Source organism: Geotrypetes seraphini, chromosome 7 (assembly GCF_902459505.1).
Source record: "Geotrypetes seraphini chromosome 7, aGeoSer1.1, whole genome shotgun sequence".
Lineage (NCBI taxonomy): Eukaryota > Metazoa > Chordata > Amphibia > Gymnophiona > Dermophiidae > Geotrypetes > Geotrypetes seraphini.
In genome coordinates this window covers 123,988,012-124,003,582 of record NC_047090.1, presented here as the reverse complement: position 1 = coordinate 124,003,582, position 15,571 = coordinate 123,988,012, and the positions used below count along the sequence as shown (strand labels likewise).

The following is a 15,571-nucleotide window of genomic DNA, read 5'->3' as shown; positions in this document are numbered from 1 at the left end:
GTGATTGAGAAGCTGACTGTATCTTTAAGGAGAGGGGATATTAGGAGAGTACTATGGCAGAAAGAACAACAATGGATCAATCGTTTACAAACTTTGGAGCCTCATGGCCTCAACACTGTATATGAATGGCAACCTTTCTTTTGATTTTTGCAACATTATAGGAAATCTAATAATCGCTAATATTGAACTTTGTAATGTCCTATGAAATATAAGATCTGTAATCTAATTGGGTTTGTTAATAGCTGAGGTTTAGCCTATCACGCATCACGTTTTTGTGATGACGTCAAGCCGCCCGGTTCGTTCGTCTTTTTGTTCGAGCCGGGCACGTCTCGCAGTCCCGGAACCATTTTGAGAGGAGCCAGCTTTACAATTGGGGCGTTGGAAGAAGCGTGAGATATTTGGACATTGAATTTTCCCCTGAAGTAGCCTTCTTGGCGAAACAGAAAGACTTTTCTGTCGGGATAAGGAACTGAGAATCTTTTTAGTCACGTCGCATCTTCAGATGAGTGGATGTTTTTCTCTTATTTTTGTTCCAAACTCCTTGCCTCAACAATTGCTTTTCCCTGTAAAGTTAAGCTGTAGCCCTCGTTTAGTTTTTAGTTAGTTCGGGATCCTGTTTATGCTATAAATAAGTTCTAAATTATTGGACTCTGCTTATATTGCTCACACCACTAAAAAAATCTTTTTGAAAAGAAAAAATCATTGAAAAATAGTGACTGTGCACGAATGAAATCATTTATTTAAATGTACACGGAGTTTTTTTATAAATCAGTGATGATGTGAGTTGGCTCGGGTACTTGTGTAGTCCCGGCCTCTCGCAATTGAGGTTTATTTTTCTCCGTTGTTTTATACTTTTTGATATTGATGGTGTGATGTCAAGAGTTGTTGTTAATGTGGTATGAATGATTCCCTACTGCTAAAATATTATCTTCAATACGTCTGTTTTACATTTTGATATACACGATTGAATTCCCTTATACATTTAGTTTGATCATAAACTAAAACATCTAAAAATTGGTTAGATTTTTTAGAATCCGCCTCTAAAGGAATGGATAAAGCCCCAGACATCTCTTGGATAAATGTGGTAAAAGAGCTGCCTGAGAAGAAAGGCGGGCAGAATTATCCCCTGAGGAACCCTCGGCGTCGGAGAGCAAAAGTTCCTGTTCAGAAACCCCCTAGAATAGACGGTACCGAAGGCTCCAAATGCTTTGACTTGCTGAGAGCCTTGGTAGACTGCACTGATATGGTCTCTGGTGATATCTGTGAAGAGTATCGACGTCAAGAAGCCGTCGATGTCGGTTCCTGTGCTGCTACTGGAGACTCCTGGGTAGGGATAATCGGAGTCGATGGCTCAGACTGAACCAGCACCGAGAGAGTTGATGTCGATATGGGAGTCGGCATAAGTAGCCGAAATTCCTCCCATAAATCCTCTTGCAGCAATGCTGTTATTCGCTGCATTAGAGAAAAGCACCAGTACCGATGGCGTTTTAGCCGGTATCTTCGGCGCCGCTCTTAGCTCCGGAGATGAGAATGCTGGTATCAAGGCACTCATCGATACCGGAGTGGAGCTATAGTTGGGGCTGCTAGATCTTCTCTGCATTGTGGAAACCTGGCTATCAGAAGGTGAGGAAGCCTATCTTTCTTACGCTACCCCTCCCAACTACAACTTTTGTTTTAACCATCGTAAAAACAAAAAGGGTGGTGGTCTTGCTGTCATTTATAGATCTAATCTATCATTAGTTGTGGAAATAACTCAAGCCATAGAAACAATAGAATACATTCAATTTAAAATTAGAACAAACCCTAATATTAAGCTACTTTTATTATACAACCCACCACCCATTAATCAATCTACCTTTTTTCAACTATTATCAATTGTTTCAAATTTTGTCACTACATCAACATTTCCAATTCTATTGGGGGATTTTAATCTCCATTTGGACGAAATATCTAATCCATATACTTCAGATTTTCTTCTCCATACAAGTGATCTTAGCCTTAAGCCATTAAAAACAGGAACAACTCATTTAAAAGGTCATACTTTAGATATGATTTTTACTCCAGGGGAACTATTTCCTAATTTTTCAGAACCTGAAACCTTAAAAGTTCCATGGTCGGATCATAGCATTATTCAAACAGTTTTAGAACTAAATCATAACCACGATTTACCACAATCAACTAAAGTAGTTAAGATAAGAGATTTTCAAAAAATCGATGATTCTCAAATCACCTTCACCAATAATTGATTTAGACAACTTTAAATCTTTATCAATAAATGATCAACTATTCATGTGGAATAATAATTGTCAATCACTTCTTGACAAAATAGCTCCTATAAAATTGCTAACTATCACTCCCAAGAAGCAGAAAAACCCTTGGTACAATTCTTCCCTTGCTTTATTAAAACGACAGCTGCGATCAATTGAACGTAAATGGCGTAAAAATCCAACTCAAATCAATCAAGACACTTATAAACAACAGTCATATCATTACCGTGAAATGATCAATAAAACAAAAAAACAATATTACACGCAAAAAATCTCTATGACAAAGAACTCCTCAGCGCTTTTTAAAATGTTAAAACAACTTACAATTTTTAAACATAAACCTATTATTTCCTCAACTGATACCCCCTCTGCTAACGGTTTAGCCAACTTTTTCTACAACAAAATAATATCAATAAGAGCAAACATAACTAATAATGCCAGTGCATCTTCACCCAAAGATTTCACGGATAATTTAGATTTAGATTTAGATGAAGATCAAAAATTACAAACCAGGTCCCTACATGCCACTTGTTCCAACTTTACCCTTCCATCTTTAACAGAAATAAAACAGCTTTTTCAAGGTCTAAAACTTAAAGGGTCTATATCCGAACCCTTTCCACCTTTTCTTCTCAAACGTTACTTCTCTGTATTTGGTCCAGCTATCCTTCAAATTATACATACAAGTCTGTCCACCTCATCAGTTCCAACGGATTGGAAGCATTCTGTTCTACTTCCTATTATCAAGGATACCAAAACCAGTTTGTCCGACTGCTCTAACTATCGTCCAATTTCGAGTCTTCCATTCTTAGCCAAAATCACTGAAAAAGTAGTATTTCAACAATTATCAGAATTCATTGACAAAACTCAGGTACTACACCCTAATCAAACAGGATTTCGTAAAAATCATTCGACTGAACATTCATTATTAGGCCTGGTTACAACTATTCACTATTTTCTGGATCAACATAAATCTGTTATTCTCATATCCCTTGACTTAGCTGCTGCATTCGATACAATTGATCATTGTCTATTACTTCATCGCCTTTCTTCTATAGGTCTCACAGATCAAGTATACGAATGGTTCCGTTCTTACTTTACAGATAGATCTTCAAATGTTTTCTTTAAAAATTCCTTTTCTAGGCCTAATCAAAAAAATAATTATGGAATACCACAAGGGTCCATACTTTCACCATTATTGTTTAATATTTATTTGGCCCCATTATTAACACTATGTCAATCCATAGGCTTCACAGTATATGCCTATGCAGATGACTTCCAACTCCTGCACACCATTGACCCCAATAGTTTGCAAGACATAACAGAAATTAATAAGAAGTTAGCAAAAATTCACGAATGGTTAAACAATAATCAACTTTCCTTAAGTATTAATAAAACCACAACTGTACTCTTTTCAGAGAAAGAAGGAGTTCAACTTACAAGTCCAATTATAATTGATAATAAACCCCTCATTCAGACCACTAATACAAAAATCTTCGGGGTTTTAATAGATAACAATCTTACTTTCCGAGGACATATCAGTGCAACGGTTAAAAACTGTTTTTACAGATTAAGAATGATCCGTTCACTTGCTCCACTTCTTGATTCATTTTCTCTTAATACACTGATCCACTCATTAGTTATCTCAAAATTGGATTATTGTAACTCCTTATTAAAAGGGGTTTACCAAAAGGATATAAGGCGTCTTCAACTCGTTCAAAATACTGCAATAAAGATTATCTCAGGTTCCAAAAAATTTGATCACGTCACACCCTTACTTCAAAGTGCTCATTGGTTGCCAATATCTTATAGGATTACTTACAAAATAGCTCTTTTAGTCTTTAAGACATTAAAATCCAATACTCCGGCTTTCATAGATAGGCTCTTGATCCCATACAGTTCATCTAGAACTCTCAGATCATCTTCACAATGTACTTTAAATGTCCCCTCTTTAAAAATTATTGGAACCCGCCGTGCTTCAATTTTCTCCGTTACGGCACCAATGTTATGGAACTCTCTTCCTTTGTATTTAAGATTAGAACAAGATTTAAAAATATTTAAAAAGAACCTTAAATGTCTTCTTTTTAAAGAAGCCTTTAATTGACAGATTACAAATTCTCATTTTTCTAGACATCCTTTCGGTCTCTCATTTTTCCCCTTATCTCCCCAATGTGTTTCCCTTTTATGTAATCTTTTAACAAATATTGTATTTCCTCCCCACCTTCCCATTGTTATCAGCTGTCTTCTTGTCTAAAGTTGTTTCCCAGTTTGTTTATATGAATAGTAATTGTATAAGTAAGTCCACTTTATTTTATTTATGTAAAACGCTTTGAAATTTTAAAAGCGTTCAATCAAACAATATAATAAACTTGAAACTTGATAATGTCAACAGGACTAGACTCACTGCTACTATGACTGGAAGCCCAGAGGGAGCAGGGAAAAGATTGGCAGCCAGCTTACCCACTGTGAGGTGCGACACCGCAGACAGCATAGGAAAATTCACTGTCGGCACCAATGTAGTTGGTGCAGGCTTGGTTAGTATGGCCGGTGTCGGATATGCGGTGGGCGCCGGATTCCCGACAGCGCAGACCAGGAGCTGCTGCTGAAGTAGAGTGGGAATGTGCTGCTGAAGAAAAGAGCAGAGGAAGCGGAAATCGGCAAGGTCGAGGCCCAAACATTGCAAGAATGGATGGCGGTGACCACAACTGCCTGAGCACAGCAACTGCCCATGTTGAGAACTATCGGCGGGAGGGACAGTAACGGTAAGACAGCCATAGGAAAAACGAATGCTAGGGCGATCCATAAAGGCCCGCCAAACCCAAGCCCAAAACAACAAAAGAAAAGTAACTATAATCTCTTTTTTGTTTTTTACTAAAATGGAAAAAGAAAAGAAAACTGACTGAAAAGTCAGAAGCCGCAAAAGCTGGAAGGCAGCCAAACAAAAATAATTTTTCAACAGCCGTTGAAAACGCGACTTCTTAGCTCTGTGGAAACTACGAAACTGAGGGACCGCGTGCCCTACATTGGGCGGGAAGGCACTTGTACATGCGCGGTTTGGGCTATCACGAACTTTCTAAACTCTTAAAGTGACGATGCACTTTTAAAGTGGTCCATACCGGGGCTCCGTTGGTTACGTCACCCAATAGTGAGAATATGCTGCCTACTTGTCCTGGGATAAAGAATAATACTGCAGGAGTAAATAGCCAATTTCACCAGGGAGGGAGCGGAGCTCTCCTCACCTGCGACTGATCAGGTAAGCTGCATCATGTGACCCCCCTGTGTGGCTCTAATATGATCTTTAACTCTGGAAACTTTTGTGTCAGCAACTCCACATCCCGCCTCACGTGACTCCTTACTTGCCTCTGAGGGGAAATGGGGGTTTTCCCTCGGGGCTAACTCCTACTTCAACCAGTGTATGGGCTGCTGATGCTAATTTATACATTTTTCAACTGGTCCGCTCCGATGGATCCTTGAAATCCTTTGATGATCTTAAGCGGGAACATGGCTGGAGGGCATGTGACTGGCTATCCTACCTTCAGCTATCCTCTTACGTCCGCTCCTTGCCAAGGGACTTTCTTGCTGATCCGTGGATGGAGTCCATTTCTGAGGCTTTGAGTTTGTCTGCTCAGGTATTGATCCCGATGAGATTCCATCACCGGCATCTTCAGGAGAGTGTGGGCGAGCTTCCTTATGAGAACTATGCTGTTAAGTGGTCCTTGGACCTAGCTTGCGTGGTCACAGCCCCTATTATCAAGAGAGCGATCCCTGCAAATGCTCGTGTGATGCTTAACGCATTATTGATTGAAATGAACTATAAATTTTTGTTACGTCTTTATCGCTCCCCTTCATATATGTTCCGGGCGAAGATGAGTACATCTGATCAGTGCCTTAAATGTTCCCACTCTCCTGCCACTCTTGGACATCAGTTTTGGTCTTGCGTGAAGATGCAAACATTTTGGCAACAGATTCGAGGACATATCCAGAGTATGTGGACCTACAATTTTACCTTTAGCCCAGTTATGTTGTTCACGTTGGACCGCCTCCTGCTCGCTTCCCCGAGAGGATTTCGGAGCTTTCTGGCTCACACAGTGTTGATGGGGAAAAAAGTGATTTTGCACTGCTGGATTTCCTCGGATCCCCCTACCTTATCTCACTGGCGCACTTTGATGTTGCAGCAGGCTTCCATGGACCGTCTACGAATTTCTTCCTTGGACACAACACGTGGCCGGGCTTTCAGTCTTTGCTGGGAACCCTTTTGGCTCACTTTGACTCCTAGAGCTCGAAGCCATTTGCTTAATGTATGATTTAACACACTGAATTAGACCCTGGAATGGAGAATGCCTCTAACTTACTGTTTTTGTGTGCTTTTGGTTATTAGGGATGGGCTGGGATGGGAGGTGGGTGGTGAAGTTCGGAAGACTGTTGGTATTCATGTATTTCTGTGACCACCATGTTTCCTAATGTGTATTGTTCTTATTTGAAATCTAATAAACATATTGACTCTAATATGATCTTTAACATATAACGCTACTCCCCCTCCTTTTCTTCCTACGCTGTCTTTCCTGAACAGATTATAGCCCTGTATAACTACATCCCATGATTCTCTGTGAACCATGTCTCTGTGATCACCACTATACCAACTCCTCTTCTTCCAACACAGCTTCTAGATCCAGAATCTTGTTTCTCATACTTCGAGCATTAGTATATACTGCTTTCCAGACATTGCCCCCCTTTTCCCATCCATGTAGAGGTATTCAGTGATTTACTTACCTGAGGGCATATACTCACCCGGGAGCTTTGATCACCCTGCCTGAAACTTATATGTTTTCCCGTCCCAAACACAGTCATGTATTCCCGATGTACATTTCAATGTTTCACCTGAAACTGCTGTTTCCAAACTACTAATGAAAGCTAATAGTTAGTAAACAAACAAGTCAAACAAACCTGACCCACAATAGAAAAGGGAAAATGATTCCCTATACCCACCATTCAATTTTCTCTGTGAGTCCTCTAATAATTTCTGAGTAGATGGATACATCTTGCCAGGTTTATAAAACAGATGAGGCTTCGTCTTGGTCCTTATGTGTTTAATTAGATTAACATTATACTCATTCCATTCATCTTGCTGAAATTAAAAAAAAAATGTATGCTGAAATCTAAAGCTACAGTGTCCAAGATTTGCATTATAATAATTTTTATTTTTTTTTTTTAATATCCTTACCAGCTGTGCAAGTTCAACCTTCTGTTCTAACAGTCGCAATTCTGTTTGTTTTGCACGCCTCTCTTCAAACAGCTCTCGTCTCTCATTTTCAACCTGTTTTTTCTCTTCTTCTGCTTGAACTTCAAGTTTCTGTTCAATTTCTTGCCGTCTTTTTTCCTAAAAGTGAACAATCAAACTTTAGGACTTTGCATAATTGTGGAAAAAAAAAAGATGTTCAATTTAGCTTTGTTTCACTAATTTTAAGATTTAAAAAAAAGCCAGTGCAGATTTGGGTCAGATTTCATTTTCAAGTGCAATTAAAGATAGCAAATATGTGATTTTACCTGCTACGTTTGTCTGGAATAAAAGTTATGCCCTCTCATATCTCCCTCTTTGTACCTTGTCATTCCAGATACTGAAGCTTATGAATAAAAGTGTATCCCTACACATCAGTCCTCCCAGTGAAAAATTGGGATCAAGAAAAGAAAAATTAAATGCTACACTAAAAACTTCATTATAATAAAGATGAGGTCTTACTAATGTGGATTTCAGATAAACTGAGTATTTTATATACAGTACTTAAGCCTAGTGTATATATACAATATGCCTCCAAACAAACAATTGTTCAAAAAGTTCAAGCTTCTGTACTCAAATAGCCTTGAGCTCAGATTTGGAGGAAGAAAGTAATTAAATCTGAGATCCAAGGGGCAAAGGCCTCAATTTTGCTGTATCTAAAATTTAAATTATCAATACCCTTTCTGTAGATACTGTAGACTCTTGTTTAAATTTTTGAAGAGTTCCCATCAACAGGCCAAATATACGCCGATTCCTAAGAAAGAAAGAAAAATGCCAGTCATAAAAAAAAACCCAGCTGCAAAAATAATGAATGCCAGATATCATTAAGTTCAGAACCTGGCACCCAATTTTTTTTTTGGGTGGGGAGGAGAAGAGGACCACCTGTGGGTACTGAACCAGAAGCTGTTGTAGCAATCAGTGCTGAAGCCAGAGATACAGCATCATAATGACCGCTACTAGTACAGCCCAGCACAGGAAGAAGTTACCAGGAGCTGCCAGTGGCAGGTCTCTTATTACTAGGCTAAAATCAGGACCTATTGGTTCACTCTGAGTGCAACTTCTCCTTTTTGCCCCCACCCCACAAGCTGCTGCCCTAGATGAATACCTAGTCTTGCTTGGATTTTAAAAATTATTTTAGTTAGCAAACTAAGTTGCTTACTTTTTAACTGGGGCTCTCTAAACTGAGGAATAATAGCTCGTGGCCAGTAGGGGGCGATATCTATGGGACGAAAATGGAATGGACGTCAGGACATGATGGTGCAGTATTTTGTGGAGTTTTTCTACAAAAACGCCTACTTTTCGTATGATTCTGGGTAACTCTAGTTAGATACAAGCACATGTGTTAGTTAAGGCCACACCCAATAGAAGAGTACGAAAAATTGGTGAATAAAAATCTGAATATGGATGTAGCCAAGGCCAGGAAAACACACTACAGATTAATATTAAGGAAAAGCATAATAATATTCTTTTTATGTACTTTGCTATTAAGCTAGATCATAGAGGAAATCAGGATATGCATGAACTCCATCTCTGTTTTTCTATGTCTTCTGCTTGGCTTTACTCCATTTTGTGTTCAGCCTATATCCCTAGTCTTTGTTCAGGTTTTTCCCGCTTTTAGCCTCGTGGTTCTAATTGATACCAGATGTGCCTTAGGCTGGTTAGGAAGAGCATATTAGATTACGTATCCCAATCTGAGATATAACATGCATTAAATATGAATGAAATACATGGATGGATGAATAAAGGGGCCCCAAGCGAGTGCAGGATGGATATGAAAGATATGTGAAAGAGTGTACTTAATTTCTAATATTTATATATTTTAAACTTGAAGGAACACTAAGGAAAAATCCTAAGGTAACATATGGGAATAATTAGAGTCAGAAACTGCTGTTCCAGTCTCCAGCATAGGAAGGTTTCTGAATCTGTATGCCAGTGAAATTTGAAGCTGTCAGCTCAGAGAGAAAGGGGGAAACAGCCCCTCCTTTTTCTCTGAGGCTGACAAGTTTTCAGCACTTTTTAATGTAGGTTTTCTTGACACAAATAAGCAGTTTCAGATAACATTTCTTTGGCTATGTTATAAAATGTTTATGTATATTCAGAAATGAATGTAAACAAAAAATTATGATTTCTGGAACTTTTATTCCATGTTAAAAAGAAGGTCTTTGTCTAAATTTAAGTACAGCCTCTGTTAGTTGATTGGCTGACGGCCAATGATGTCAAACTGGACTGAAAGTATATATTGGGGAGCTTCGAAGTATCAGGTTGAGATCGTTATCAGAAGGCCAGCATTTTGGCAACTATAACAATCTCCCGCTAACGCAACTAGCCTTTTGAGTTCCATGATGGAAAAATAAAAGCAATAAATAATTATTTTGGTAAACCTTGCTTTATGCGTCATTTCCATGTTTTTGTTATTTTGCACACCTTGAGTGAAAGCTAGCAGCTTAATTGGCAACTGCAGCTTTATGAGTGCGCTGGTGTCTCATTATCCATGCTCAAAACACAGCAGGAATATGCAGCCACACTAGAGGGTGATGATATCTGACAGAGCTATGTGATGGAGCTCTCCTTCAGCTCGCAAGAAACATTTTGGTCTCTACTAATCATGCATTCCTCAGCTGAATGGATAACCATGTCATCACTAGAGGAGCAGCATAGGTAAGTATGGCTGTGTTTTCCTGCTGTCTAAGGGAGAAGCCACATTATAGATAGATAATCAATTCTGCTTTCTCCTTAGACAAGCTAGAAAATGTAGGAACATTGGAAGGTAAGTTCAGAGTTCAGAGCTGAAGGTTGAAGAGATCAGTGTTTGTCAACAACCCAGAGGAAAAAAAATGACGGATAGTAGAAATAGGTAGTACGAAAATAAGTTGTGGTGCACTACCTGTTGAAAACCAAAGGCTCAAGAAGATGTTTCAAATACTACTGCCTAAATCAGTGTTCTTCAAGAAAGGTCCAAGGGGGGGGAGGGGGGGCGGGCATGGCAGTTCTCCAAGACTTCCGGGGCAGCCCCCATTGTATTTCTAGGATTTTTTTCTGCTACTATGCTTCTCTACCCAGGCTCAGGACAGAAAGAGGGAATTGAAAGGAACAAGCATGATGTATGTTTGGGGGGGGGGGGGGGAAGAGAGCCAAATGCTTAAAGAAGGAATTTCTCAACAGACAAGAGAACACATTTGGAAATGATCTCAAACTTGAGGATACCCACTAATGAAATTTGAAGGTGTGCTGGTTGGGATGTCTATCATTGACACATACTAGTCAGCAGAATTGTGGCCATGCAAGGGAAGATATTTGGCAACTCTCCTTCAGCTCAGACTCCAAAGTGACCCCTGTTTAAAAATTAATGAAGACCACTGGCCTAGATGTATGTGTAGATGGAAAACCAAATGGCAGCTCTGTCAATATCAGATTTAGGTGGTAGTGAGACATCTGCTTGCTGATAACTTGATGGATGGGACCTAGATTGTTCAAACTGAAAGTTACAAATTATTGAGAAGACCTAAACTAAACCATAGGCTTATACAGTATACCACATCTTCTCTATAAAAGTAGAGCTCAGCACAGTTTACAAAAAATTAGAAGAGAACAAATACAATATGGATTTGGAATAGTATGGAGAGGAATGGAATTTACAACTTTGAAAATAGCCAAGTTTTCAGATGTTTTCGAAATAGTTGGAAAGAGCCCAGATCGTGCAATTGAACAGGAAAATTATTCCACAACTCAGTAATTTTGAAAAGTAGAGACTTCCCTAGTTTGTCAATGCAGATAACGCCTTTCGACGAAGGAAAGGACAATTTAAATTTTTGAGTAGATCTGATAATGTCAGATCTTACAGAATTCCAAGACATTAGCATATTTTTGTAATAATTAATAACATTTTCCCATAATAAGAGATTTGTTAAGTGGGGATGTGGGTGGGTATTATTTTATTTACCTAACAATATGTATGAATTAATTAATGCATTTTGAAGTATTAGGTTAGAGTTTCTGAAATAGGAAGGGAGGGCTTGGGGGGGCTTTTTTTAATTTTATTTATATTTGTCATACATATTAAATGATTTATATATTATCTAAAACATTATAAAAATATGAATATAATTATGATATATTGTACGTAAAGTATTACATTACATTAGTGATTTTTATTCCGCTTGTAGAGAGAGAGAGAGAGAGAGAGAAAATGCTGTTTAAGAAAAGATGGGAATAAGGGAGGAGATGGTACACATGGATGGGAGGAGAAGGGAAGGGCAGAGAGGGAGGAGATGATACAAATGGATAGATGGGAAGGGAAGCCATGGAACAGTAGATAGATTTGAGACAGAAGCAGAAAAATTTAAGAAAGTTGAATATTAAAAGTTAATGCCAAATATGGGCAGAAAGTGAAGGAGGAAAGAAAAACAGCAAATGGATAAGGCAGCCCTGGAAACACAGGTAAGAGCACAGACAGGAGGTTCAACCAGAGATTGGGAAAAGATGATTAGAAAAATAAAAATCACCAGACATCAGGTAGGAAAAATGATTTTATTTTCAATTTAGTGACTGAAATATGGCAGTTTTGAGAATTTACATCTGCTGTCTATATTTTGCACTGTTCAGGAATAAATGCATTTGCTTCTATTTCTCTAGTGTTGTACTGCTTGCAGAGTCTGACATCTTAAGGTTTCGTTTGTGTATATTAGGAATTTTAGTTTGTGGCCCTGTATTTGCGATTGGCTGGCCCAGTACTACCTCTCCGACGTCAGAATTGACATCAGAGGTGAAGTCTTGTGAGTCTGGCACTTGTACGTGTCTGGCCTGGCTCGGGGAGGCAGGAAGAAAAAGATTGCAAAGGCAATGCAATCGACTCACATTGCCTTTGCGATCTACTGGTCGATCGCGATCGACCATTTGGGCACCCCTGCTGTTATGGTATTCTGTCCTGACCTGAGGAAAGGGGTTTAGTCCCAAAAAATCTGCCTTATTTCAATTTCCTATTTATAAACTTTAATTAATACAGTTACAATACTACTTGATTCTACGTAAAGCAACAAAAAAATTTTTTCTACCTTTTGTCGTTTCTGCTTTAATTATCTTCTCTTCGCTCTCTTCTTTCTATTCAGCATTTGTCCTCGCTCCCTTCCATGCAACATCTGTCCTCTCTTTACCCCTTCCACCCAGCCTCTGCCCTCTCTCTCTACTCCTTCCATTTACTGTCCACCCTCTCTCTGCCCCTTGCATCCACTGTCCACCCTCTCTGCCCTTTCCATCCAGTGTCCACCCTTTCTCTGTTCCATATGGCAGCACTTCCCCCCTCCCCAATCGGGTGCTGCAGCAGCATATTTCTTCCCCTCCCCCCTCCCCAACTGGGTGCAGCAGCAGCTTTTCTCTTCCCCTCCTCCATTGGGTGCACCAGCTTTTCGCTACCCCCTCCCCCCAAAAAAAATTGGGTACAGCAGCAACATTTCTCTTCCCTTCCCCCCAAAATGGGTGCAGCAGCAGAATATTTCTCTTCCCTCTCCCCTCCCCTATGCCGGGTCCTGCCCACTTTGTTCCGCGAAGGTAGGACCCAGCAGCGAGGAAGGCCCAAAGGAAGTAAAAGCAGCAAGTTGTAAACTTCCCTCCGGGACTCTATTGTGTGCGTGCCGACTTCCCTTCTCTCCGAAACCGGAAGTTGCACCCCGTGGGGGGAGGGAAGAGAAGGGAAGCCAGCACGCACACGATAGAACCCTGGAGGGAAGCTTACAACTTACTGCTTTTACTTCCTTCGGGCCTTCCTAGCTGCCGGGTCCTGCCTTCGCGGAAACAAGGAAGGCAGGACCCGGCAACAAGGAAGGCCCGAAGCAAGTAAAAGCATGCTGGCAAAATAAAGGCAGGCGTCAAACAAAATTTTCGGCGGAGAATCAGCCCAGGAAGGAGCATCAGCAGCAGCAGAAGGATTCGCCGGGCGGTCATCTAAATTAGCTGGGCAGTGCGCCCGACTAAAAGGCCCTGGGGAGAACACCGCACTAACAGAATTATTACATATCAAGCAAATTATTTTATCTTTTACTTCATAGCAGAAATACTCCAATTTCCACTTTCTTGGAAATTTCGATGTTCATCAGCAATTTTTCATTTAATTTTACTACCACTTGATTTCGATAAAGACATACTGAATACAAAGAGCTGAAATAAATGAGTAATTGTTAACACAAAAAAATAAAACATTTCAATAAAAACCAATATCTTTTTTTAAGTATTAACTTACCAGACACAGAATAATTGCACAAATTAATAAGTGTAACGTAAATAAACCTACACCTTGCTCATGATTAATATAGAGAATCTGCTACATAATCCACCCCCTCCAGCACGGGGCAGAAGTCCTTCTTCTCCACCGGATTTCGCAAGCGCGTGCCACAAACGAGGCTGCTGCTGTGATCCTCAAGGCTAGCGCTTCAAATTGCTTCTTAACAACATGTCCACCTTGTGATCTTGCGCATCCTTTAACATCACTCCTCCCTCTTGAGGGAGGTATGTTTAGTTACTTGAGCCACCGTGGAATACACCTTAGGCTGACTAAACAGTTGCTGAAATTTCAGAGCCATAGGGTAAAGTTTGGACATAGCTTTGGCTACCTTTAAGAAGCCTTGTGAAGTCTCCCATTGTTCAGGGACCAGCAAGGTAATCTCATAATGTGAGGGAAAAAAAAAGTGGTCTGAGCATTCATGCCACTCATGAGTGTGCACTGTGAGGTGGATGGCTGCTGAGCCTCCAACTTCAACTCCCTGAGCGCATCTGTAATGACATGCGGGACAGTAACCAATTTGAACAGTCGCCACACCGATGGATCGTCTCCCTGGTCGACAGCAATGATCACCTCTTGACTCCAAGCCCTGTCAGGGAACCGGAATCCCTGAGGAAGAAAGGTAAGCCCTGAGACAAAAGCATGGAGGTTGATCTCCAATACTCCCAAGTCCTTCTCCACTTGGTAACACAGGCTGGAAGCTGGCCTCCTGTATGACGGAGAGACCTCCTGAAGTGGCATCCCTCCCCAGTCCAATACCAGCATGCCCACAGGCAGCGCAGTGTGTTCTGGGCCAGTCGGCATTGTATATCTAGACTTTCAGAAGGCATTCGACAAGGTTCCGCATGAACGACTACTTCAGAAAATTGCAAGCCATGGAATCAAGGGTGAAATACTCACGTAGATTAAAAACTGACTGGAGCATAGGTAACAGAGAGTTGGGGTAAATGGACAATACTCGGACTGGAAGAGCGTCACCAGTGGGGTGCCGCAGGGCTAGGTGCTTGGACCCATGTTCTTCAACATCTTTATAAACAATCTGGACATAGGTACGACGAGCAAGGTGATTAAATTTGTAGACGATATGAAGTTATTCAGAGTAGTGAAGACGCAGGGGGATTGCAAAGATCAGCAACGTGACACAATCAGGCTCGAAGAATGGGCATCGACATGGCAGATGAGGTTCAACGTGGATAAGTGTAAAGTGATGCTTGTCGGTAACAAAAACCTCCTGCATACAGCACTGGTCGCCATACATGAAGAAGGACACGGTACTTTTCGAAAGGGTCCAGAGAAGAGCAACTAAGATGGTTAAGGGGTTGGAGGAGCTGTTGTACAGCGAAAGATTAGAGAAACTGGGCCTCTTCTCCCTTGAACAGAGGAGATTGAGAGGGGACATGATCGAAACATTCAAGGTACTGAAGGGGATAGACTTAGTAGATAAGGACAGGTTGTTTACTCTCTCCAAGGTAGGGAGAATGAGAGGGCACTCTCTAAAGTTGAAAGGGGATAGATTCTGTACAAACATAAGGAAGTTCTTCTTCACCCAGAGTGGTAGAAAACTGGAATGCTCTTCCAGAATCTGTCATAGGGGAAAACACCCTCCAGGGATTCAAGACAAAGTTAGACAAGTTCCTGCTGAACAAGAACGTGTGCTGGTAGGGCTAGACTCAGTTAGGGTGTTGGTCTTTGACCAGAGGGCTGCCACTTGAGCAGACTGCTGGGCATGGTGGACCACTGGTCTGACCCAGCAGTGGCAAT

General features: G+C 40.5%; 1 protein-coding gene and 1 long non-coding RNA gene across 2 annotated transcripts in view; one reads left to right on the top strand and one right to left on the bottom strand.

Annotated features, from left to right (window-relative positions):
* Nucleotides 1-8,847, top strand: part of LOC117363824 — a 92,808-nt gene extending 83,961 nt beyond the window's left edge. Inside the window, exon 4 of the long non-coding RNA XR_004540133.1 lies at nucleotides 7,877-8,847. This is a non-coding gene — a long non-coding RNA (uncharacterized LOC117363824). The remainder of the gene's footprint in view (nucleotides 1-7,876) is intronic.
* PNN (pinin, desmosome associated protein) overlaps nucleotides 1-15,571 on the bottom strand; it is a 48,959-nt gene that overhangs the window by 13,944 nt on the left and 19,444 nt on the right. The window contains exons 6-8 of the mRNA XM_033952219.1: nucleotides 8,218-8,293; nucleotides 7,486-7,641; nucleotides 7,251-7,389 (exon numbers count right to left, since the gene is read on the bottom strand). Of these exons, the coding sequence (XP_033808110.1) occupies nucleotides 7,251-7,389; nucleotides 7,486-7,641; nucleotides 8,218-8,293 (371 nt within the window). The remainder of the gene's footprint in view (nucleotides 1-7,250; nucleotides 7,390-7,485; nucleotides 7,642-8,217; nucleotides 8,294-15,571) is intronic.